The 25,386-nt window shown below is 56.4% G+C and overlaps 1 protein-coding gene across 2 annotated transcripts in view; it reads left to right on the top strand.

Annotated features, from left to right (window-relative positions):
* The first annotated feature begins 211 nt into the window (after positions 1-211).
* The window catches only part of Slc38a10 (solute carrier family 38 member 10), a 44,270-nt gene continuing 19,095 nt past the window's right edge, over positions 212-25,386 (top strand). For both annotated transcript variants that reach the window (XM_042669968.1, XM_042669967.1), the window contains exons 1-10: positions 212-537; positions 5,715-5,832; positions 11,159-11,204; positions 12,526-12,619; positions 14,359-14,502; positions 15,428-15,552; positions 18,526-18,628; positions 20,242-20,424; positions 21,363-21,474; positions 22,280-22,386. In XM_042669968.1, coding sequence (XP_042525902.1) covers positions 439-537; positions 5,715-5,832; positions 11,159-11,204; positions 12,526-12,619; positions 14,359-14,502; positions 15,428-15,552; positions 18,526-18,628; positions 20,242-20,424; positions 21,363-21,474; positions 22,280-22,386 — 1,131 coding nt within the window. In that variant the 5' untranslated portion in view covers positions 212-438. The remainder of the gene's footprint in view (positions 538-5,714; positions 5,833-11,158; positions 11,205-12,525; positions 12,620-14,358; positions 14,503-15,427; positions 15,553-18,525; positions 18,629-20,241; positions 20,425-21,362; positions 21,475-22,279; positions 22,387-25,386) is intronic.

Below are 25,386 nucleotides of genomic sequence, written 5' to 3'. Positions count from 1 at the left end.
AAGGCCGCGTCGGCCCCGCCCCCGATCAGGCCCCGCCCCCCTCCCACACTCGCCACTCATTGGTTGGAGGCGCGACGCCTCACTTGGGTCAGGCCCAGGCGGCTTCCGCCTGGACGTTGGGGGGTGGGGTCCCGCCTCTCATTGGCTCGTGTTCCGCCTCGCCCCGCCCCCTCATCGTCACTTCCGGGGGGAGCTCGCGGAAGGAGGAAGTTCGCGCGCTCGAGGCGGCGCTGTGGAGCCGAGCAGCTGCTAGCGTTGCTTCTGGCGGTTCCTGGTCGGTCCCGGACGCTCGGAGGCGGGCGCGGGAGCAGAGAGGGACGATGCCGGCGAGGCGGCGTCGGGGCCCGGCGGAGCCTGAGCCCTGACCTCGCCCGCCGCCCGGCCCCGGCCCCCTCCGCCAGGCCTCTGTCCGCGCCGCCACGGCCCCGGACGCTCAGAATGACGGCGGCCGCCGCCTCCAACTGGGGGCTGGTCACCAACGTGGTGAACAGCATCGTGGGCGTCAGCGTGCTCACCATGCCCTTCTGCTTCAAGCAGGTGCGTCCGAGCGGCGGGGCCGGGGCCGGGGCTGAGCCGGGGCCGGGGCTGAGCCGGGGCCGGGGCCGGGGCTGAGCCGGGGCCGGGGCGGCGGGGGCCGGGGCCGGGGCCGGGGCGGCGGGGGCCGGGGCCGGGGCTGAGCCGGGGCCGGGGCGGCGGGGGCCGGGGCCGGGGCTGAGCCGGGGCCGGGGCGGCGGGGGCCGGGGCCGGGGCCGGGGCGGCGGGGGCCGGGGCCGGGGCTGAGCCGGGGCCGGGGCGGCGGGGGCCGGGGCCGGGGCTGAGCCGGGGCCGGGGCGGCGGGGGCCGGGGCCGGGGCCGGGGCGGCGGGGGCCGGGGCCGGGGCGGCCGGGGCCGGGGCCGGGGCCGGGGCTGAGCCGGGGCGGCGGGGGCCGGGGCTGAGCCGGGGCCGGGGCTGAGCCGGGGCCGGGGCTGAGCCGGGGCCGGGGCGGCGGGGGCCGGGGCTGAGCCGGGGCCGGGGCTGAGCCGGGGCCGGGGCCGGGGCCGGGGCGGCGGGGGCCGGGGCCGGGGCTGAGCCGGGGCCGGGGCCGGGGCCGGGGCTGAGCCGGGGCCGGGGCCGGGGCGGCCGGAGCCGGGGCCCGTGTCGGGGGAAGGCGGCCCCCGCGCCCGCACACCCGCCGCTCCACGGAGCCACGGCGCCCGCGCGGTGGCACCTGCAGGCCTCGGGCAAGTCTGGCAGGGTTGGAAACGGTGCGGACCGCGCAGCGAACGCACGGGGAATCCGAGAGGCGAGTGTCCGCGCGTGCGCGTGCGCCCCTCGCCGCCCCCCCCCCTCCCGGTCACACGGAGACCGAGGAGCGTCCAGGCCGAGCTCCCCGCAGCGGCAGTCCGACGGCTCTGGACCTTGCGTGTTCCCGTCGGGGAAGTTTGGTATACGTCAGCATTGAAGGCCTCGTCGACGTGGCTCGCGCGCCCCCCAACCAGCGGGGAGGCTGCTGGGAGCCTCGCCGGGCCGCCGCCTGCGGGGGAGGGGCAGTGGCTCCAGAGACACCCGAGAGGTCAACACGGAAACGAGAAGACAGTTTGGAAGTGAAAATGGGTTGCTGGTAGTTTAGAGTCGAACTTGACATCTACTTTGCATTTTTCATATTTAGCATTTTGGGGAAAAAAAAATTATTTTTTGGCCTGTCCTGGGGCTTGATCAGGGCCTGGGCTTGTCCGGGAGCTTCTTTTGCTCAAAGCTAGCATTCTATTACTTGAGCCATAATGCCACTCCAGCCTTTTCTGTGTATGTGGAACTGAGGAATGGAACCCAGAGCCTCCTGCATGCTAGGCAAGCACTCTCTACCACTGAGCCACCTTCCCAGTCCCTTTGGGAGGATTTTTAAAAAGTTGTTTTGATCTGGGACTTTGTTTGTGGTGGTGGAGTTTTCACTTGGGGCTGATTGCTAGGCAGGCATTTCACCACTTGAGCCATGTTGAGCCGGGCCCTCAGCCCTGGAGCTGGGAAATTTCGAAAATGAATGATTGGTGAATGTAGGCGGGAAGACAGCTAGATGTCACTAGAGTCCCTGTGATGACATCTGTGTTGTGAATCCCAGCCTCATGCCAGCCACCTCTAGGTGTTTATGGAATGTCTCTGTGTGACTGCCCATGGCAACTAGTCTAGCAGCAGACCTGCGTCCTGGGATGTCAGGTGTTGGCTGGTCCCACACCTGCAAATCTATACTGCCGTCCTTGTCTTTGATTTATGTCTGCAAAGTGTCACACATTTTGGGGCTCAGGCAATTGCCCTGGCCCCAGCTTTGGAACACCTGCTGTGTGGTGGGCATTAGAGCAGAGCATGTAAAGAGGCTTCAGACAGAGGGAAGAGCTTCAGGACTAGAGGGAAGCCCCAACTGCAGGCAGGACAGGAACCACGCCGTACCGGGACTATCTCCCCTGGAGTTGAAACAGTCTGAGGTCAACAAGCTATTTGGGGCTGTGTATGTTCAGTGCTTGGCAGCCATGTCCTTGTGACTTAATATTGTTTATTGGTTTCAGTAATTCTTTCACTTTAAAAGAAGTTTCATGTTGTTTTTTTAGTTGAAGATGAACATTCAGGTACTCGTGATGAATTTTTCACAGAGTGAATGATTGTATGCAACTTGTTCTGCACTGGGGACGGTCACTCCTGCCCGGCATAGCGCCCGATGCCAGCCTCTGGTGCTGGAGGAGGGGCACATATAATAACAATTCGGTATCTGGCTAGCATTCCATCCTGTAGATATACCACAGTGTGTGTTGTGCAGTTGGGGCGGCTGTGGCGTCTCCTGTTTGGAGGTTGGGATGAGAGCTGTGGCACAGCTGAGCAGCTGTTGGCAGGTGGCAGCATTTCTGTTGGGTCTGCTCCCTGTGCTGGGCTCCAGGGTTAGGTGTGCTCAGCTCTGGAAGATGCGAGCGACATGCCCGCCTGAGATCCCCCCACAGGTGTCTGAGGCCCCTGTGTTCCACGTTTGCTACAGCACTGAGCATCTCATCCCATCTCTTAGGTATTCTTATGAGAGTTTGCTGATCTTATTTTATTTTATTTTATTTTTGGGTCTGGTCGTGGGGCCTGAACTCTGGGCCTGGGCGCTGTCCCTCAGCTCTTCAGCTCAAGGCTAGCACTCCACCACTTGAGCCACAGCACCACTTCCGGCTTTTTTCTTTTTGCTTATGTGGTGCTGAGGAATCGAACCCAAGGGCCTCAGGCATGCAAGGCAAGCGCTCTACCATTGAGCCAACTTCCCAGCCCCTGCTGATCTTATTTAAAAAAAAAATTATTTATTTATTTTTGGTTGTGGGCTTCAACTCAGGGCTGGGCACTGTCCCTGAGCTCTTTCGCTCAAGGCTAGTACTCTACCATTTGAATCAGAGTGCCACTTCCAGATTTTGTGGTGATATTTGATAATTGGAGATGAGTCTTACAGGCTTTCCTACCAGGGTTGGCTTTGAACTTTGATCCTTAGATCTCAGCCTCCTGAGTAGCTAGGATTACAGGTGTGAGCCACCAGCACTCAGCCTTCGCCTTCATAGTTTTTTTTTTTTTGGTCTGGTCGTGGAGCCTGAACTCTGGGCCTGGGCTCTGTCCCTCAGCTCTTCAGCTCAAGGCTAGCACTCTACCACTTGAGCCACAGTGCCACTTCCAGCTTTTTTTTTTTGCTTATGTGGTGCTGAGGAATTGAACCCAGGGCCTCATGCATGCAAAGCAAGCACTCTACCACTGAGCCACCTTCCCAGCCCCAGCCTTTATAGTTTTGTTTGCTTGTTTTCTTTTTTTGGTTGTCGTGGGACTTGAACTCTGGGCCTGGGTGCTGTCATTCAGCTCTTTAGCTCAAGGCCAGCGCTCTTCCACTTGAACCACAGTGCCACTTTCGGTTTTCTGGTAGTTTATTGGAGATAAGAGTCTCACGGGAGCTGGGAAGTTGGCTCAGTGGTAGAGTGCTTGCCTAACATGCATGAGGCCCTGGGTTCGATTCCTCAGCACCACATAAGCAAAAAAAAAAAAAAAAAAAGTCTGGAAGTGGTGCTCTGGCTCAAGTGGTAGAGCACTAGCCTTGAGCTAAAGAACTGAGGAAATGTGCCTAGACCCAGAGTTCAGCCCCCACAACCAACAAAAAGAAAAAAAAAAGAAAGTCTCATGGGCTTTCCTGCCCAGGCTGGCTTTGAACTGTGATCCTCAGATCCTAGCCTCCTGAGAGCTAGGATGACAGGCATGAGCCACCAGTGCCTGGCCAAAGTTTGGCTTTTAAATTAATGGGCCTTACTTATGTACTAACAGCTTTGGATTTATGACCAATTGCAATTGTGTATAGGGAGTTCATGTGGCCCCCCTGGCCATTACTCCCCCCCCCCCCCCCCCCAGTGCCATGAGGCTAATGTTTTAAACTTCAGAATTAGTGAAGCATAGTTTATATGACATTCCCTAGATTTTGATGTGTATGTACAGTAGGGTGGCCTTCATGGTCAAGTTCTAGCTCCTAAAAAGTCATGTCTCCTCCCTCTGTTGTTGACCACTTCCCTCACCCCCAGGCCCCAGGATTTGCCTTTCCTCAGAGTGCTGTGGGTGGCATTTGCTGCAGTGTCTTGCCCTCTGAGGTGCATCTGAGGCACACCCAAGCTCCGGCCTGTCAGCCATTCTCTTTTTACTACTGGTAACATTCCTTTGCAATTTGTCCAGTCACCTGTTGAAGCCACTGAAGTTGCTTGCCAGTTTGGGGATTGTGGCTAGACCTTGCTGTAAACATGCTTACCAAGTGTTCATTTCTCATGAGTAAATGTCTAGGAGTGTAATCGCAGGGACACATGGTATATGTCCAGTTAACTTACAAGAATGTACACATAGCCGGGTGCTGGTGGCTCACGCCTGTAATCCTAGCTACTCAGGAGGCTGAGGTCTGAGGATCCCGGTTCAAAGCCAGCCCGGGGAAGGAGAGACCGTGAGACTCCTATCTCCAATAAACCACCAGAAAACCAGAAGTGGCGCTGTAGCTCAAGTGGTAGAGCGCTCGCCTTGAGCTGAAGAGCTGAGGGACAGCGCCCAGGCCCAGAGTTCAAGTCCCATGACCGACAAAAAAAAGAATGTACACATGCTAGGCACTGCTGGCTGAAGCCTGTAATCCTAGCTATTCAGGAGGCTGAGATCTGGAGGATTGAGGTTTGAAGCCAGCTTAAGTAGAAACACGTCTATGAGATTCCATCTCCAATTAACCAGTAAAATGCCAGATTGGAGGTATGGCTCAGCCAGCCATGAGAAGCAAGCTGAATGGGAAAGGGCAGTCTTGAGTTCAGAGAGACAGGAGGGGAGTGGAGAGAGGTGGGAGAGAGGCAGGTGGGCACACTTGTCATTTCTAATCTTTTCCTTTGAGACAGTGTTTACCACACGTGGGCATGATCTAGGCAGGGTGTGTTGGGTGTGTGTGTGCAGAGAGCTGGAGAAACTAGCTGTGGCGTGGACAGGAGGTTACCCTCTTCCAGATCCGCAGGCAGTGTTGGCCCAGTCCCGGGGAGGGCTCTATCTCAGCACGGGGTTGCCTACCAGAGGTCCCTGTCATGGACGAGGCACATGTGATACCCCTTTGGGGCACAGAGGGCCTGTGTCAGCCCCAGGTGCCTGATGGAGACTATGTGTGCAGTGGAGGTGTGGGGTGGTGTGGTGGTGTCTGGGGTTGTAAGTGTTGCTTTCTCTCCACCTCCAGTGTGGCATGGTCCTGGGCGTCCTGCTCCTGGTCTTCTGCTCCTGGATGACACACCAGTCCTGCATGTTCCTGGTGAAGTCGGCCAGCCTGAGCAAGCGGAGGACCTACGCCGGCCTGGGTGAGCACAGGCTCAGGTGGTCAGTGCCTTCCTAAGAAATGTGGAGATAGGGGCTGGGAAGGTGGCTCAGTGGTAGAGCGCTTGCCTTGCATGCATGAGGCCCTGGGTTCGACTCCTCAGCACCACATAAGCAGAAAAAGCTGGAAGTGGCACTGTGGCTCAAGCGGTAGAGTTTGAGCTGAAGAGCTGAGGGACAGTGCCCAGGCCCTGAGTTCAGGCCCCACAACCAACCAACAAACCAAAAAGAAGCTCAGGGACAGTGCCCCAGGCCCTGAGTTCAGGCCCTAGGACTGGCAAAAAAAAAGAAAGAAAAAAATATGGAGATATAACTTTGAGGGGGTGGGGTTGGGGGCATGTTATGGCCTTATTTCTCTAGTTTTTTTTTTTTTCTACTTTATTCTTCAAGAAATTTCTTTTTTGTCAGTGACGGGTCTTGTACTCTGGTCTTGGGCACTCTCCCTGAGCTCTTCAGCTCAAGGCAAGCTCTCTCACAAGAGCCACAACGCTACTTCCAATTTTCTGGTAGTTAATTGGAGATAATAGTCTCACAGGCTTTCCTGCCCGGGCTGGCTTTGAATCATGATCCTTAGATCTCAGCCTCTTAAGTAGCTAGGATTATAGGCATGAGCCATGGGCTCTGGCTCAACACATTTTCTTTCTTTCTTTTTTTTTGGTCAGTCCTGGGGGTTGAACTCTGGCCTTAGGTGCTGTCCCTGAGCTCTTCAGCTCAAGGTGAACGCTCTACCACTTGAGCCATAGAACACTTCCGGTTTTCTGGTGGTTTATTGGCGATAAGAGTCTCATGGACTTTCCTGCCCAGGCTGGCTTAGAACCGCAATTCTCAGATCTCAGCCTCCTGAGTAGCTAGGATTGTAAGTGTGAGCCACTGGTGCCTGGCTGACAAACTTCTTTAGTTGCAATTTGAACAGAAAAGCGTTGCTTCAGAATTGAAGTGAGAGAGAAGGAACAAAGGCGCACGCTTCCTTCTCTCTGATGGTCTCTTGCCCCTTCCAGCAGGTGTACATGTAGTTCCCTATGGCGTCCAACAGCCTCCTCTAGGCCGCAGGTGCCCCCTTTCCTGGAATCACGCAGAGCTCCGCGCATCTGGAAGTTCATGGAAGAAATTGTCCTAGGCCTAGCTTAAGACTGGTAGTTCACCTTTCCAAGAGCGTGTTCTTCCCTCCAAAACTCGGGGCTGCAATCTCATCCCCTTCATCTTGTTACTTTTTTCTTTGAATGTGACTTCAGCTGGACAGTGTGAAGGCTGTCTGTCTTCATTTCAGTTTGGAATCTTTGCTTTGCTTTCTTGTCTGTTCTCAGGCTGGGGTGTGAGGTTTGTTTTTCTGCCTCCTACAGTCAACTCTGAGCCTTGCTATGGGGTGTTTGGAGTGGCATTGAAATGCTACTTTTCTGTTCTTGGGGTGTGGTCTTGCGGGAAGTATGATGAGAATCCCTTCCTCTTCATCTCCCGACTGTCCAGCGTGGCGCGCGTGTGGAGCGTGTGGCCCGTGCTGGGGGCTCCCAGGAGGGGCCAGCCTGGCTCTGGCTCCTAACTCTCAGCGTTGGGGGAGGAGCCAGGGGCTAGAGAACATGGGATGTGGCGTTGTGGGAGAGGAAACGCTGAGGAGTAGAGAGCAGTGTCAGAACGTGCTGTGGAGGAGCAGTGCTGTGGAAGGCGTGGGCGCGAGTCTCCCTCCGCCCGTCTGCAGGTGCACCCTGGCCCCCTCAGAGCAAGCCTTGCCTCTGCCGCTGCTGTTCCCTCCGTTTGCTAGGCACCGGCACCCAGACCCTGCGTTTGTTTCTGGCCTCAGAATCTGGAGGTGCCTTCTTTCCCCCGGAGAACAGTGGTGCTCTGTCTTCCATTGTTGTCACCTGAGGAAATGAGTCTTACCAGCAAAACTTGACCCACACGGAGACAACCTCTTCTGCTTGGGGTGAAGTGTGCCCCACTAGAACCCGGGAGATGAGTGCTGCAGAGCTCGGCCTGGGGTGGTCCCTTCCCACTGAGGTCTTCATCTGGTTTTGTGGCTGGGGCCGCAGCTCCAGTGCGCATTGTATCTGTATGAAGATGTGGGAGCCATGCTTCTGATGATCCGCTGCCTAGTGATTCTTCGAAAGTCTCGTCAAACCAGTTTGACTAGTCACATCCAGTTTGACTGGATGTGAAAGTCTGAGAGGAAATGGCTGATGGACACCCCTGGGTGGGCACCCCTGGGGCTCCAGTCGGAACAGAACAGGTGACTGCTGGAGCAGAAAAGACCCCTCACTCCGGCGGTCTCAGGCTTTGCCTCTGCATGGAGCTCCCCAGACCCCTGCACTCAGTGCTTGCTTCACGTTGTAGTCAGAGGTGGAGAGCTGCCAGGCGCCCTGGCTCACGCCTGTCATCCCAGCTACTCAGGAGGCTGAGATCTGAGGATCATGGTACAGAGCCAGCCCCAGTAGGGAAGTCTGTGAGACTCTTTATCTCCAATAAACCAGAAAATCTGAAGTGGTGCCATGGCTCAAGTGGTAGAGCACTCGCCTTGAGCTGAAGAGTGCAGGGACAGCGCCTAGGCCCAGAGTCCAAGACCCACACCGACAAAAACAAACAAACAAACCAAAAAACAGAGATGGAGAGCTGCTTGGTGCTGTGTGGGCTGTCGGCTGCCTAGAGCAGTGTCTCCTGGCCTCATTCTTGTGGGGGAGTGGAGCCCTCTCCTGTGGCAGACATAGGCACTCGCCAAGACAGCCTTTCCTGCCCCCAACACGTATGCCGTAGCCCAGGAGGGGAGCCTGGACGTGGGCCCCCACTGCCGGGCCCATGGATGGCTTCCGGCAGCAGATGTGCTAGCGCATCTCTGGCTAGGTCATGAGCAGATGGCCTCATTAGACCTGAGACCTCAGAAGAAGATGCAGGATTCTTGAGGTGGACGTGTGTCTGTCTCCAAGCTGCCTGTTGCTGCGTGCCCTGGGGAGGACTGACGTCTGCTACTGCTGAGACTCGGCCTGGCACTGTGGCAGGCCGGGGCCCTCCCCGCCAAGCCTGGGGAAGGAGCGCCGCCAGTGTAGGGTTTTGTTGGTGGGTTTGTGAATGTATCTGCTTTGTTTGCTTTCCCTGTCAGGATTGCTGTGTGGTTTTTATAAACATCTCCCGTCCTGCGTCCTCGCCCAGCCTGTCGCACACCATGTGGCCTTCTCTAAACCTCATTTCAGTTTAGAAGATACGCAGACAAGTCAGAGTCAGCTCTGTGAAACCCTCTGAGCCCTGGGTCCTGCCTTGCCCTACTCTGGGGGACATCCGGACAGCAGGGACCACGTGTCTGTGTTTTCTGAGTATGGCTAGACTGTGTCACGTGGGCCCCGCCCCCTGGTGAGTGAGTGTGCTTCCTGCCCCCCCTACTCCCCCCCCCCCCCCCCGGGCTGGGATGTGCCCCCCGGGACCAGGCAGCCTGGACTTCGTTCTTGTGTCCTTGGGCCCTGTGATCAGTTCCTCTGCTCCATGGCTGTATATAAGGCTGTACAACTGAGCATTTAGGCACCCAGTTCTTTTTCCGTAGACACTTGTCACGCGCCTGTCCTGTGCTGCTGGCTCTGTGCCATGCAGACCTGGTGCCATCATCCCTCAGGCTTCCCAGGGCCGGGTTGAGGTCTCTGGCTGGCCGTCCTTGCTTCAGAGGTGCCTCCCACCAGCCTGAACACCAGCCCCTCTTTCTGCTTGGTGGTGTTGGCGTGGGAACCAGCTCTGCTGGCAGTCTGTGGTCCTGGGGAGAAGCTGGCCCGTTTCTCAAGGTCTAGGGAGGACAACTTGAGTAAGCAGACAGCTGGCACCGGGGCCAACTCTCCCCCTTGTCCTGTCCTGAATGGAGTGCGCACAAGCCTGGCCTAGGACGCGGGAAGAGCAGGCGCCTCACGCTGAGTGCTCAGGGGTGTAGGTGGCCCAGTAGGAGAGAAGAGGGGCAGGGAAGCCGCAGGGCGGGCCTGTGCATGCCACCGCTGCCAGTTAGGGTGAACTTCTAGAGGAGAGGCTTGCTGATAGCCTCCATTTTCCTGTGTTGGGGATGCAAGCATGCTCTGGAGCTTTCTGGGGCGTCCTGCAGCGTCGGGAGTATGCTATGGGCTCTCACGTTTCTCTTGGAGAGTAAGGAGGAATGCGAGTTGGTGCCTCGGACCGCCTCGTGTGGGTCTGGGATTCTTGTGTTGTGCCTGAGTGAGCTGGCTGGGGCTCAGGGGGACTTGGGCAGCCATCCTCTGGAAATTTCCAGCTTACATTTGGGATGCTGTTAGGGATGTGGGTTGTGTCTGCCTTGTTAGATGCAGCTGGGGGTGCCAGGCCTCTTGACTGTGAGCCAAGTCCCAGAAGGGCCAGGGTGACCCCTGGAGGCCGGCGAAGTCTCTGCTTTCAGGCTGAGCGGGGGCTGGTGCCCGCCCCTAGTGTGTCTCTTCCTGAGTTGAGTAGTAAGGGGTGTGTGTGTTTCATTCATAGGAGGGCGGAAACGTGGGGCAGGAAGCACGGGCCACTGACAATTGTGAAGCTATCCTGTCACGTGCACCCTGCCTGCTTGCTCGGCCTAGGCCTTCCTCCCCAGCTCTCTGCCAGCTGGCTGGCGGGGAGGTGACCTGATCACTGTTAAGGTCCTGGGAGAGACCTTGCCAAATCAGCATTTGACTTCTCATCTGCTAGAAACAGTCCTGGAGTGGGAAAGGAAAGACAGTCTTCCTTCCTAGGAGGATGCAGGCCGCTCAGGGGCCGGACTCTCCAGCTGGCCACCTTGGGCGCTGCCAAGCCTGAGTTCTTGCTGCTTCTCACCTCAAAGTGTCAGGATTCTGCTTTCTTCCACAGATCACAACCAGAGGGTGACGGTGAAGCCCTCCTCAGCCGGCCTGGGGAGCAGGTTGTGGAGGTTGGGTCTTGGGAGCAGGGCCTGGCTGGCCAGCCTCTGTGCCTGGCCCTATCCCCACCCCAGGTGGCACCGCTTCCCTGCACCAAGGTCGCTACCAAGGTCGTGTGGGAAAATGCCACTTTGAAGGGACTTGGTGAAAAATCCGACTTTGTGTCTCCCTTGCTTTGTTCTTGTTCCATAGGTTTTATTTGTGGTCGGTAGGTCTGAAGAAAGCTTGGGGTTCTGGGGGTACAGCTCAGTTATAAAGCTCTTGCCTAGCATGTGCAGGGCCCTGGGTCCCACCCCCTTTGCACTGCAAGGGAAAAAGCTTGGGAATAGAATGGAGAAGAACCTCTCATGTGAGCATACCACACACCTTTTTTTTTTTTTTGGTCAAATTGTCTCTCATCATTTTACTTAGCAGTTTTTTTTCTGATGTAACACACGTTCTCTTTTCTTTGTGCCAGCCTTCCATGCCTACGGAAAAGCTGGGAAGATGCTGGTGGAGACCAGGTAAGCCACAAGGCCTTGCTGGTTCTAATCTTCCTGCAGCTGTGGAGAAATGAGCCTGTTGGGACACACACATGGGTTGGCTTATAACTTCTAAGATGTTTCTGAAGAGTTACTTACTGAATAGTTGGAAGTCCAATTTGTTGTATCATTTTTTGCTGGTTCTGGGGCTTGAACTCAGGCCTGGGCTCTGTCTCGAGCTCCTTTGCTTAAGGCTAGCACTCTACTACTTGAGCCACAGCACCACTTCTGGCTTTTTCTGGGTAGTTTATTGGAGATGAGTCTTAGGAACTTTCCTGCCAGGGCTGGCTTTGAACTGCGATCCTCAGATCACAGCCTCCTGAGTGACTAGGATGACAGGCGGGGCCACCAGTGCTGACTCAAAATGATTCTTACCAAGGCTGAAAACCTTCTTCAGTCTCACTAAGATTTATATAAAAAGGAAAAACTTGGGGAACACAGTGCTATGCGCTAGGCTGTCCCCTTCAGCACTGCTGCATGAAGGTGGCATTAAACTGAAAACATCAGATATTCCCCCTTTGGGGCAAAATTTTATGGCATGAAGAAATGGCTGGAAAACTGCACTTTTAGGCTCTAAATTAAGGAATTGTAAACTTGAAAAAAGCTTTTTTTTTGGAAGTGGTTGATTATTCTTTTAACTTGTCTGACATCACTGTGCATTTGTTTTTTGTTTTTTATGGGTCCGGTCGTGGGGCCTGAACTCTGTCCCTCAGCTCTTCAGCTCAAGGCTAGCGCTCTACCACTTGAACCACAGTGCCACTTCCGGCTTTTTTTTCTGCTTATGTGGTGCTGAGGAATCGAACCCAGGGCCTCAGGCATGCAAGGCAAGCACTCTACCACTGAGCCACCTTCCCAGCCCATCACTGTGCATTTGTATTTTGTTTTTTTTTTTTTTGTTTTTTGTTTTTTTTTTTGGTCGGTCGTGGGGCTTGAACTCTGGGCCTGGGTGCTATCCCTCAGCTCTTCAGCTCAAGGCCAGCGCCCTACTGCTTGAGCTACAGCGCCATTTCCCATCACTGTGCATTTGTGATGCACCTGAAAGACCTTTCTAAACCTCCCGTAGAGAGGAAAACCCACCACCACACAGAGCAAGTGCACTGTGGTTCAGTATTACCCCAGTGAGGGGGTGGCCGGAGCACAGGAGTCCTGTGAGTGAGCCTTTGAAGCAGCATCTTCCCTTCACCAGCCTCAGGCAGCTCTGGGGGAGGGGGCCGGATCCGGATCCTGCAAAAGAGCACAACTTCAGTGATGAGCAGACAGCACGTTCCTTGGCCCGTTTTGAACTCCCGCTTTTCTGTTACAGCATGATTGGGCTAATGCTGGGGACCTGCATCACCTTCTACGTTGTGATCGGTGACCTGGGGTCCGGCTTCTTCGCGCGGCTGTTTGGATGTCAGGTAGGGCACGATCTCCATCCTCGTTTGTTTCAGTGCATGTTGTGCTTCCCTGTGGAGGCAGCTGAGTCCAGTGCATGAGGTCTGGAGGGGCTGTCCACTCTGGTCCTTTTCCTGGAGTTGAGGGCCTGGCTCAGACAGTGCTAGGAAAGGCTGCAGGGTCTGGTAGAGTGCCAGTCTGAGGGGATAAGAGGAATGAGGAAAACTTACCCCACGGTGCAGCCCAGAGCTCTCGCCTGGCCAGTGCTACCCATGAGAGGGCAGGAGTGGCCAGGCCCTTGTGTGGCCAGCGTGCACGGCTGCTGGCCAGGGCAGCCTCTCTGGGCTCCATCTTCATGCTGCCATGTGGGTGTGAGTGCACTGCTCCGGGGGCGCTGGGCTCTGTTCCCTGCCCTCCGGGGCCCTCCTGTGAACTGAGCCCCATACACCCCTCTTGCTCTCCCCTCCAGAGAGCAGAACTTTAGCCAGGGGCTGTCTGGGGGTGGGGGGTGGGGTGGGCACCGGGAATTGAAGCATCTTCTGTGAAGGGTTCTGCATATTTGTTTACCACAGGTAGAAAAGGATTTCAGTTTACAAAGGCTAGCTGAGAAGAAAGGGGCTAGTCCTCTTCATGACCGAATGTGCCAGACTTGCACATTGCCAGAGAACATTCCAGTGTGTTGTCCTGTGAGCATGGCCTTAGCCCGAGTTGCAGACGTTTTCTTCCCATGCACTTCCATCTCCTGTGCTTCACCGTGGGCTCCGCAGGGCTTTTGTTCAGCCCTGTGCACAGACACCAGCCTGCCTGCACCAGTTTCTCACCCATGGTCTCCTGGACGTGAAGGAGACACAGTGCCGGCTGCCACTGCCTGGCGATGGTTTCCACACGGCGGGTCAGCCGCGCACAGCTTGTCTCTCCTCACCCCCAGTCAGGTGTCGTGGAGGGTTTTCCCCTGCGTGAGGCCTCCGTGCCGGGAAGTAGGAGGTTGGCACAAATGGTTAGGGCTGGGAGAGAGCACAGAGGAGTATTTCCCAAAGGTTTGGCTCAGCTCTTACCCCTCCAGCCATGCCTGGCTCTGAACAAGGAACCAGGAGGTCGGGTGTGCTGGCTGTAGCCAAGTTAGGTGTTAGGTATTGCCAGGCCTTTGCGTGCTCCACGACTCCAAGTGCCAGCCGGGGGTTGTGTGATGACTTTTCTGGATGAGAATTTTAAGATTCCTGAAGGGCAGTCAGTTCAGTCGCATGGAGAAGTGCCTTGATTTTCCTCTTGCTCCTGTTACCCACTTTGGGGGGTGGGTGCCTGTGGCAGCACATGCTCCCTCTGCATTCCTTCCTTATGTGAAGGGGGGCACTGATCTTTTTTTTTTAAGTCGGTCGTGGGGCTTGAGCTCGGCCTGGGCGCTGTCCCTCAGCTCTTCAGCTCAAGGCTAGAGCCCTACCACTTGCGCCACAGTGCCACTTCCAGCTTTTTCTGCTTATGTGGTGCTGAGGAATCGAACCCAGGGCCTCATGCGTGCGAGACATGAGCCACCTTCCCAGCCCCGTGCTGGTCTTCTCGCTCAGCAGTGAGCCACAGGCATGGTGGCTGTGAGGAGCTTTCTGCGCGGGCTGCCATCCTTACGCCTGGCTGCCCAGTGCCCCGCCTCTGGGGACTCGGGGGAGCTCCTGGCCTGCTCTGCAGCAAGCAGCACTGGAAAGGTGGCCCTGGCCGGTGGGCCGGCTGAGGACTGCACTCCACTAGCACCCCGCCGGTTCCCTTGCAGGTGACGGGCACGTTCCGTGTGTTCCTTCTCTTCGCGGTGTCTCTATGCATCGTGCTCCCTCTCAGCCTGCAGAGGAACATGGTGTCCTCCATCCAGTCCTTCAGCGCCATGGCCCTCATCTTCTACACCGTCTTCATGTTTGTGGTGAGCACCACACGCCCCAGAGAAGGTGCTGCTCATGCTCAGTCCTTCCCAGGGCCCCGGGAGGTCTGTGTCCAGGTCTCCTTTACTGCCACTCACCTTTTGAGGATGATGGGAGAGTGGCTCCAAGCCTGGGAAGTGTGTTAGACTCACTAGAATGTGCTGTGAAGCCCACGTGGCCCCTGGCTGACCAGGGTACCAGGGGACAGGTGCAGGCAGACAGCAGGAGACACAGGCTGCAGCTGGGAGGGGCTCCAAGGCTGGGTTAGATTCCTCCAGGTTTTGGACACACGGATGTAGATCTACCTGTGTTGTGAAGACCTGTCACGTGGTGTATGGACAGGAGCAGGGTCAGTGTTGTGTCGCGTGGTGGCACGCTGTTTTTGTATGTGAGGGCTTAAGGTAGGTTAGGTGGGAAGATGAAGTGTGAATTGACCCTGAAACAGGGAGGCCTTCCACAGTCCTCCCTGCTCTGCCTCTGAGTTGTCAGGTCTCTGCCCTTGGGAATGATGGCAGGCCCCGGGGTTTGTAGGGGCATCTTGGACTGCAGTTCTTCAGTGTGCTCAGCCTCCTGAGGACCAGCCCGGTGATGCTGGGCTGGAAGATGTCTGTACCTGGCCTGGGCCAGGGCCATGGAAGGAAGGACCTGTCCGCGTTGAGGGGACTCCTTGTGACTTGGGACAGACACTGGGTCCAGACACAGTACTTTGGTCTGTGCTAAGCAGCCTCTGCCCCGGAAACCCCCTGTAGCTCCGTGCCCCTCTTGGCGGTGCCCAGTCAGCCTGTGGACAGGCGTGGTCCCTTAGCCTCTCCAGGGGACCAAGCCCGCAGGAGCCATGCTCCAGCTCCTGCCTCTCTCCTGCTGTGCGTGGCAGTGAGGCCAGGTCTGGCTGCCCCCTGATGTGTGCCCTCCCTCTCCGGGGTGCAGATTGTGCTGTCCTCCTTCAAGCACGGCCTCTTCAGCGGGCAGTGGCTGCAGCGGGTGAGCTACGTCCGCTGGGAGGGCGTCTTCCGCTGCATCCCCATCTTTGGCATGTCCTTCGCCTGCCAGTCGTGAGTATCACTGCGCCAGGGCGGGGGGGGGGGGGGGGGTTGGAGGGGAGTGGGCGGGGCGCCCTTGGGTGTTTTTTTTTTTTTTAGGGTCCGGTCGTGGGGCCTGAACTCTGGGCCTGGGCACTGTCCCTCAGCTCAAGGCTAGCGCTCTACCACTTGAGCCACAGCACCGCTTCCGGCTTTTTTCTTTTTGCTTATGTGGTGCTGAGGAATGGAACCCAGGGCCTCAGGCATGCAAGGCAAGCGCTCTACCACTGAGCCACCTTCCCAGCCCAACGCCCTTGGTTTTTTAATCTCGTTATTGGCTGCTGTTGAGTGCTGTCCTGTCCCAGTGTGGCCTGTCCCCTCCCCGCGGAGGGTGGGTGTTGTGTTAGCTGGGAGGGGAGCTGTTGCTGGGACTTGCTGACAGCGCACTGGGCTGCCAGGTCCCAGGAGAAGAGCTGGCGGCGGGGTGCGCCAGCCGCCCAGCCATCTGATGGAGCGCAGTCCCGAGCATTCTGCCAGAACCGAGGTGTTCTGAGAACACTTAGGAGGCGATTACAGGGCCTCCTTGGCGGGCTGTGTGTGCAAGGGCAGGGCCTCCTTGGCGGGCTGTGTGCACATGGGCAGGCCAGCCGGCCGGCCTGCACTCAGGAGCTGGGGGGGGAGGGGGAGGGAGGGAGGGCGTGACGCAGGCCAGCCTCCCCCCACGGCAGCACCTTCTCCAGCAAGCGTGACAAGTGCAACCGATTCGTACCCACATGGGAATGGTATCCAGCTGAAAAGAGAGGCGTAAATCGGGCGCCGACAGGAAAAGACCATCGGCCTGGGGGCTGGCACAGTGGGGGCCCCTCCCCCTAGTGTCGGTGGGTATGTATTGTGCCAATTGTAAACTAATGTGACAGATAAAATTTGCTCACACTGCTATGTTTACACCCACATGCGAGATCCAAATCGTCATTTCCCACTTACCGTCTCTCTTGGCAGCTCCGTTTCCACAGACGTGCTCCAGCCTTGCTGTTTAATGTCCCCATTATCATCGGTGACAGAAATGGCATTCTCGCTCTGTGCGCCTAGTCACCGGCTGTCCTTTTGCTTGTGTGTTTGCTTTTCAAGACCAGCCTGCAGTTGGGCTGCTGTGGTGGTGGCCACGTAGCATCCAGACGAACAGCTGTGGGTTTGATTCTTAGGGCAGATTATGGGTTCCAGGAGGGTGGGACACACAGCTCACATAAGTGCAGGCTTTCTCCTCTTCCTGGGAGGGCTTGGGGGGGCCTCAGACTCGCCCATGTCCCTCCTGTCCCAGGGAGCCTGGCCATGTTGGGGTGGCAGCCAGTCCCCCACTTCACAACGGGTGTGGTGTTGCTGCTGCTCCCTGGCCCTTCTGATGACTGTGTTACCTGAGTCCTGAGCAGTGCACAACTGTTGTCTCCTGGGTTGAGAGCAATGGCTTCGGTAGCGCTGGGCACAGGAAGCCCAGCGGGGGCAGGGTCCACCTGGAGACTTCCCCCCTCGTCCAGCCGTAGAGGTGGAAGGGGTCCCTGACCTAGCCACCCTCGCCTCCCCCTGGGCAGCGGCTCTGGTGGTGCGTGCTGGAGCCCTGGGCTGCGTGCTGGCCTCTCCCTGGTGTAGACTCCACGCTAGCCAGAGCACTGGGCGGGGGCTCAGGGTGAATGTCCCTTGGGTTTTTCCCTGTGTGGCTGGAGCTGTGTGGGAGGGTGGCCCCAGCCTGTCCCTGTGGCTGCCCGTTGGGCTGCAGGTATCCTTGGTGAGGACTGTGACCTCAGCTTCCCCTGGCCCGGCCTTCCCCCTGCTTCTGTTGCCCTGGGGTCAAGGGAGGGTGCCCTCTCTGGGTTTTGTTTTCATTTCAAAGGCATTCTTGAGATAGGTTCCACTGGCGCCTGGACTGCTTTCCTGTGGTTTTTTTTTTGTCGGTTGTGGGGTTTGAACTCTGGGCTTGGGTGCCGTCCGTGTGTTCTTCAGCTCAAGGCGAGTGTTTTACTGCTTGAGCCACAATGCCACTTCCGGTTTTCTAGTGGTTTATTGGAGATAAGAGTCTCAGGAACTTTCCTGCCTGGGCTGGCTTTGAACCTCGATCTTCAGGTCTCAGCCTCCTGAGTAGCTGGGATGGCAGGCGTGAGCCACCAGCGCCCGGCTTGCCTGTGTCTTAAGGCTTCCCCTCCCCCTGAGCACTGGCCTGTGGTCCTTTGCTCTTGAGCCTGGCTTAGAAGGCCACAGCAATCTGGGGCAGGCTCGGAGGCTGCTGCATTCTTTCCCTCTCTAGCCAGCGTCTTCAGCCTGTGTCCTTGGCCGGGCTGCCCCACACGCTTTCTCTTCCCTTTCTCACTGCCCCCCCCCCCACTTATGTTTTGGTCCCCCGCCCCTCAGAGTTGCCCAGGTCCTGCCTGCGTCCCTCAGTTGGGCCTGTTGCCTGTATCCTGAGATGTACCATCCTCCAAATGCCCATGCAAGCCTGTCACACTGCTGCTCAGCTGTGGCTCCGGCCGCTCCTGGCCGCCCGCAGCACTGCAGCTCTGGCTCTGGGCCTGGGACAGAAGCCAGTATTCTCATCACACAGGCGAGAGGCTGAAAGTTGGGACCCGTGCCTGGGCTGTCTCCTTGTCTGCCCACCGCTGCCTGTGCTGAGGACCGCAGTGCTGCAGCCAGCCAGGCTGGTGTTTGTTTAACTTTCCGCTTGACAGCGGTGCTCCCTGTAAACACCGCTGCTTCCCTTCTCGGAGCCACGCCCCCACACTCCCATTCTCCCACTTCTGTGGCACACGTGGCCTTTGTAGAATGTCCACGTGGCTCGCTGGGGTCCTCTGGCACTGCTGCCATTTGTAGTGCCCCGAAGTGTGGCCGTGGCTCTGGGAGTCATGCGTGGAAGAAGTGCCGGAGGCTGGTCAGCGGGACTGGGGAAGAGGCCTTGGAGCGGTGCGTGGGGGAAGCGAGGCTCTCCAGAGCCTTCTTTGTGAATTGCTTGTCTCTACACAGCCAGGTCCTGCCCACCTATGACAGCCTGGACGAGCCATCAGTAAAGACCATGAGTTCCATATTTGCTTCCTCCCTCAACGTGGTTACCACCTTCTACATCATGGTAGGAGCCCTTCCGCACCCTTTCCTCTCCAGTACCAACGACTCACACTTGAGCCCTCCTGCGGCGCTTGCAGTCTGGTTGTCAGGTTACAAGTCACTTCTCACCCTGGTGTCCGGAGGCCTCATATCACGTGATGTGCCTGTGACCCAGACCAGAGAGGCTCCGCCCCAGCCAAGGGCCCAGGCCAGGCCTGCTGGCCACTTCAGCTGTAGGCCTGTCCTGATCTGAAGCACCTGGACACCTCGGTAGCCGGGCTGTTCCCCGTTACTCCGCCTGCAGTGCTGCTTGCCTTTCCTCGAGGCCTGCTGCTCACCACTCCGTGCAGAAGTAGGCCTGTCCTGCGCACACCCTCCTCAGGGAGCCGGGCACCTTCCCATTTCAGTCCACAAACAGTTAACATTTCAGTCGGTTTTCTTCCAGGCTCTGTTGCTTCTTCTATTTTTTATTTTTAAAATATTTATCTAGTTGGGGATTGAGGATTGAACTCGGGGTCTCTGCATTTGCTTCTAACTTCTTTTTCCCACTTGAGTCATCTCTCCAGCCTTTTTTTTTTTCCCCCTCAATCTTTTTTTTTTTTTTTGTCGATCGTGGGGCCTGAACTCTAGGACTGGGTGCTGTCCCTGAGCTCTTAGCCTCAAGACCAGTGCTCTGCCACTTGGACCCACAGTGCCACTTCTGGTTTTCTGGTGGTTAATTGGAGATCAGAATCTGATGGATTTCCTGCCCAGTCTAGATTTGAATCATGACCCTCAGATCTAAGCCTCCTGAGTAGCTAGGATTACTAGCATTAGCCACCAGTACCTATCTCTTCTTGTTTTTTGTTTTTTTGGGTCCGGTCATGGGGGCTGAACTCTGGGCTTGGGCGCTATCCCTCAGCTCTTCAGCTCAAGGCTAGCGCTCTACCACTTGAGCCACAGCGCCACTTCGGCTTTTTCTGCTTACATGGTGAGGAATCAAACCCAAGGCCTTATGTATTCAAGGCAAGTACTCTACCGCTGAGCCACCTTCCCAGCCCCCTTTGGTGTTATTTTCAAGACTGTCTTGCTTTATAGATGTCTGGTCTGGATTTAATCCTCTTAATTTGGTGCTTCCCTGAGTTTCTGGGTGACAGGATATGCCACCAGGCTCAGCTGGGCTTCCTGTGTAGCATGGGCTGCAGCTGTTGGTAGAGATGGAGTCCTGCAACCTTTTTCTTCCTCTTTTTAAAACCTGAGCTGGCTTAGGACTTTTTTTTTTTTTGGTCGGTCATGGGGCTTGAACTCTGGGCCTAGGCGCTGTCCCTCAGCTCTTCAGCTTCAGGCGAGCTCTCTACTGCTTGAGCCATAGCGCCACTTCTGGTTTTCTAGTGGTTTTTAATGGAGATAAGAGTCTCACAGACTTTCCTGCCCAGACTGGCTTTGAACCGTGCTCCTCACATCTCAGCCTCCTGAGTAGCTAGGATGACAGGCCTGAGCCACTGGTGCCCAGCTTGGCTTAGGACTTTGTGTGATCCTTGAACACCACTGAGGGCCAGCTTCCTTGAGAAGGGGCTCGCCAGCCCTTCTGGGGCTCGTCCCCATTCCCCAAGCACCATGCAGGTTGAGCTGGCTACGTTGCTGTTTCTTTTCCAACAGGTGGGGTTTTTTGGTTACGTCAGCTTCACAGAGGCCACGGCGGGCAACGTGCTGATCCATTTCCCCTCCAACCTGGTGACGGAGATGATCCGAGTGGGCTTCGTGATGTCGGTGGCCGTGGGCTTCCCCATGATGATCCTGCCCTGCAGACAGGCCCTAAACACACTCCTTTTTGAGCAGCAGGTATGGTCCTTTGTCTTCTGACAGGTCGCTCGCTCTGTGTTTTCCCAGGAGATGATAGGTGGCGCCTTCCCTAGCTAAAAACAAGCAAGCTTCAATTGACGTGAAGACTCTTAATGGAAGGGCAGTTCGTTTTTAGAGATGGGGACTGAACACAGGCCCAGCTGTACGCTGAGTGTGCGCACACTGGGGCCGAACCGCACTGCCGCTGCCTCAGGCCACCCCAGGAACGCCTACTCGGAAAAGTGGCTGCTTAGAACTCCTAGCTCTGGAAGGTGTGGGTGTCCTGGCCAGTGATGGTCCGGTCACATGGGTCAGTTTGTGGTCCTCACCACGACTTGTTGGGATACTTCTGTTGTTAGGGGAAACGGAGGCACACAGCTCCGACTCTGGCCCTGGCAGAGCCAGGGTCTGAAATGGATAACCTGGGCTCGGGGCAGGTGCCGTCTGTGGCCGCAGCCCCACCCCGTGTTGAGAGTCCTTTGTCCCTGTGTGTGGCTGTGCGAGGCCGGGGGCTTTGGGTTATGCTAGGTCACGCCCTCCTCCCTGTGTGCTGACACCTGTGACACAGGCTGTGTGCCCATGCCCGTGCCCACGAGCACGTGGAGGGCTTCTGCCCGCACTCTGCACAGGCAGGCTAGGAGAGGCCATGTCATTGGGCACACGTGTCCTGCGGAGTCATACACCATTGTCCACCCTGTATGTGACACAGAAGGACTCGAAGCTACCATTTCAAAACAAGCTGTGAGACCTGTGGCCTGCGCCTGGGAGGGAAAGCGCCTGGCTTTCTGCAAGTTCCCATTGAAGATGCTCAGCCGCGTCAGATTGTGCAGGTCACTCCCCAGCCCCACTGGAGCCCGGCATGGTGTGGCTCCAGAGGGAGTGGGAGACGGCAGCGGGGTAGCTTCAGGACCGGTTTGCTTTTCTTTTCTCTCATGTAGCAGAAGGACGGCACCTTCGCTGCGGGTGGCTACATGCCCCCTCTTCGGTTTAAGGCGCTCACACTCTCGGTGGTGTTCGGAACCATGGTCGGTGGCATCATGATCCCCAACGGTAAGGTGGCAGCTGCTCCTGGACTGGTCCTGCTGCCTCTTCTTCCCCTGTTTTGCTCTATTCCTGGAGTTTCTGTGGAGAGGAGTTCTGGGTATTTCTGCCCTATGCTTGATACTCAATGAAGACTTCAGTGTTGCGTGGCGTCCTAAAGAAAGTCCATACACTCCCAGTCCATAGAGATAGGCCTGGATAACCTTGGCAGCCTGATGGACTGGCAGACACTGGTGGAAGCCCTAGCAGCCAATGCCTGGGCAGGGACTTGCATGGGTGGGACACAGGCCTGATGGTCAACCGAATGGCCTCAGGGCTGCTCACTGCTGGCGGTGCCAACACAGCGCCGAGGGGACTGGGAAGGTCCCGAGCAGCACCGCCACTGTCCAAACACACCTGTCCCCTGTGTAGACCAGTGCAGCTTGTCACCAGACCCAGGGTAGTTTGCAGGCCCTCCCTAGAGGCCCTAGGCCCAGATTCCTGGCAATGACTGCACGCTCCAGCCCCAGCTTCTACGCAGCTCAGGACAGGTGAGCAAGGAACAGAAGGAAGTGGAGAGGTGGCCCAGGCCATGTGGAGCCAACACTGGATTTCAGTGGGAAATCTTTGGCGTCTGGCCCCTAGAGATGAGCAGTCAAAGAAAACCCCTCGACACAGTCTGCTGTTTGACAGATCTGCTGTTTGACAGATCTAGTCGGGGCTTTGGAGCCCTGTGGGTAGGGCGGGGCCCCACCTCTCTCCAGCCCTTGGGCAGGCTCTGCAGGGTGAGTGCGGAGGGCACCCTGGCGTGACCCTGGTCTCTGTTGTGTTCTAGTGGAGACCATCCTGGGGCTCACAGGGGCCACGATGGGCAGCCTCATCTGCTTCATCTGCCCAGCGCTGATCTACAGGAAGGCCCATAAGAACGCCATCTCTGCCCAGGTGAGCGCGAGCGCCTCCTCCCACGGGCCTCTGACCTGGTGGCCGACCGGTCTTGTGTGTGTTGGGGGAGGGGACAGCAGAGCACAGCCCCGCGCTCAGGGATGAGGCAGGCTCGCTAACTGGCCTTCGGTGTCTTAGTCCAGACAGGTGCTTGGTGGAGGACCGAGGGAAGCAGTGTGTCTGGCCAGGGCGAGCAGTTATTGCCCCAGAGACTGTGATGGATCCCTCTCTGGCCTTTTGCTGGTTAATTAGAGATGAGTGTCTTAGAATGTCCTCGGCTGTGTGTGTGTGTGTGTGTGTGTGTGTGTCAGGGCCTGAGGTATGTGTGTGTGTGTGTGTCAGGGCCTGAACTCTGGGCCTGGGCGCTATCCCTCAGCTCTTCAGCTCAAGACTAGCACTCCACCACTTGAGCCACAGCACCACTTGTGGTTTTTTCTGCTTATATGATGCTGAGGAATCGAACCCAGGGCCTCATGCATGCAAGGCAAGCACTCTACCACCGAGTCACCTTCCCAGCCCCCCTCTCTGACTGGCTTTGAACCACAGTCTGGCTTTGAGACCTCAGCCTGCTGAGTAGCTAGGATTATAGGCGTGAGCCACCAGCGTCTGTCCCTAAAGTATTTTCATACTGTCTAGCCTGTTCCCTGCGGCCGCCCCTTACTCCCCCCGTACCCTGAGAACACCACAACTGCACTCGTGGTGTGTCCCAGGGAGACAGCGTGTGCACATACGGAATCCAGCTTTTTTCTTGCTTTTAAAATAGTAACAGCTTCCTGCTGCCCTCGCTTAAAGTCCCTTGCAGGTTGCACCTCACCTCGCACACACACATCTGGAGCTGTGTCCTATCTTTAGCACGGTGACACTTGGGAGGCGGGGTCCTTAGAAGGCTTCCCAGAAATGTCCTTGGGCCAGGGAACGAGCCTCTCATCCTGGTGACCCCCCCCCCCCGCCCCGGCCTCGGGCCCTCAGTCCCCACACCCCACTTTCTCTCCTCACTTTTCTCAGCTTCTCTGGAATGAAAGTATTTTCTCATTGCTTTAGGCCACTTGAGTTTCTTGCTCTGAATTGCTCATGAGTCTTGTCCACTTCGCAAACAGTTGAGTGTTTTTTTTATTGATGTATTCTCGTAGATATGTAAAGACGTAGTTACATACAACAAAGCACGTAACTTCTGTTCACAGCTTAACACATTTTTGCTAAGTGACCCTGACCAAGAGCCAGATAGGGCTCTGGCGCCCCGAACCTCTCCCTAGGTATCTCTTGCCATCCATCCTACACTCTGAAGTTTACTGCTGTCTCCTGATTTTTTTTTAAAATTTAATTTTATTGTTATTATTAAGGTGTTGTACAAAGAAGCTACCAAATTTTCTTGATCTTTTTTGTGCATATGTGCTGGTCCTGGGGTTTGAACTCAAGGCCTGGACTGAAGGCCTGGGTGCTATCCCTGAGCTTGCTTGCTTGCTGTATTTATTTATTGTTGATCATGGAGCTTGAATTGTGGGCTTGAACTCTGGGCACTGTCCCTGCACTCTTCAGCTCAAGGCGACTGCTCTACTGCTGGAACCACAGTGCCACTTGTGGTTTTCTAGTGGTTCATTGGCGATAAGAGTTACACAGACTTTCCTGCCCGGGCTGGCTTTGAACCGTGATCCTCAGATCTCAGCCTCCTAAGTAGCTAGGATGACAGGCCTGAGCCACCGGCCCTGAGCTTTTTTGCTCAAGGCTACTGCTGTGCCACTTGAGCCACAGCTCCACTTCAGCTTTTCTTTGCAGTTAACTGGAGATAAGAGTGTCATGAAGTGTCATGGACATTTCCTGGGCTGCCTTTGAACTGTGGTCCTCAGATCTTAGCTTCCTGAGTAGTATGAGCACTAGTGCCTGGCTGTCTCCTAGCATTTTAGGATGTCTTTCCTGTCTGTCTGAAAGGAATGTGCACGGAGTCTTAGGATATGTGCTGTGGCACCTGCCTTCCACTCAGTCCCCCTCTGAGTGCAACCACGCAAGGGAGCAGCGGGCTTCACTGGTCTCCTGCCGTGTGGCTCTCACTCGGTGCATTCGCCTCACTTCCCACAGGCTGGGCAGGACAGACTGCTTCCAGCCAGATACAGCTGCTCCAGATGTTTCATTTGGGTGCCTCTTGGTATCTATACTGGAGTGTCGGTGTTGCTGGGGTCTGCCTGTGGGGTGCGTCTTGGTGTCTCTGTTGGCTTATCAGTGTTCGGTGCTTGTGGGGCCTGCCGGTTTTGAGGTTTCTGCAGTTGTGCCTCCAGCAGCACTGGAACGCTTCACACCTCGCATGTGTTACCTTTAAAATGTCGTAGCCAAGGGCTGGGCATGGTGCTGTGCATGTTTATAATCCCAGGCAAGAGGTGAGATCCTATCTCAAAAAAGAAGGCAGCCTAGGCAGCGTGGCTCAAGCCGTAGTCCTAGCTACTTAGAGGGCTGAACAGAATTGCAGTCTAGGGCCAGACTAGGGGAAAGCTTGCCAAACCCTATTTCTGTCAATTAAAAACCTGTGCAGAGTGGTGCAAGCCTGTCATCCCCGCTGTGCTGGAGCATAAGCAGGATTGTGGTTTGGACTGGCCCAGGAAAAAGAAACCCTATGTGAAAAGTAACTGAGAGTCTCAGAGAGGGGTAGAGGTGAGACATGGAGAACACGGGCCTAGTAAACAAGCCTGCCAAGGATGGCCCTGAGTTCAAACCTCTGTACCACCACCAAGCAAACAACAAACTGAAAGCCTGGCACCAATGGCTCACGCCTGTCATCCTAGCTACTCAGGAGGCTGAGATCTGAGGATTGCAGTTCAAAGCCAGCCTGAGCAGGAAACTCCGTGAGACTCTTATCTCCAATTAACCACCAGAAAACAGGAAGTGGCGCTGTGGCTCAAGTGGTAGAGCGCTAGCCTTGAGCTGAAGAGCTGAGGGACAGCACCCAGGCCCAGAGTTCAGGCCCCACAACTGACAAAAGACTAAAGCAAAAAGAACCTGGGGTATGGCTCC

The sequence above is a fragment of the Dipodomys spectabilis genome, unplaced genomic scaffold (assembly GCF_019054845.1).
Source record: "Dipodomys spectabilis isolate Male_0828 unplaced genomic scaffold, ASM1905484v1 ptg000512l, whole genome shotgun sequence".
Lineage (NCBI taxonomy): Eukaryota > Metazoa > Chordata > Mammalia > Rodentia > Heteromyidae > Dipodomys > Dipodomys spectabilis.
This window is presented reverse-complemented; position numbering and strand designations above follow the sequence as displayed.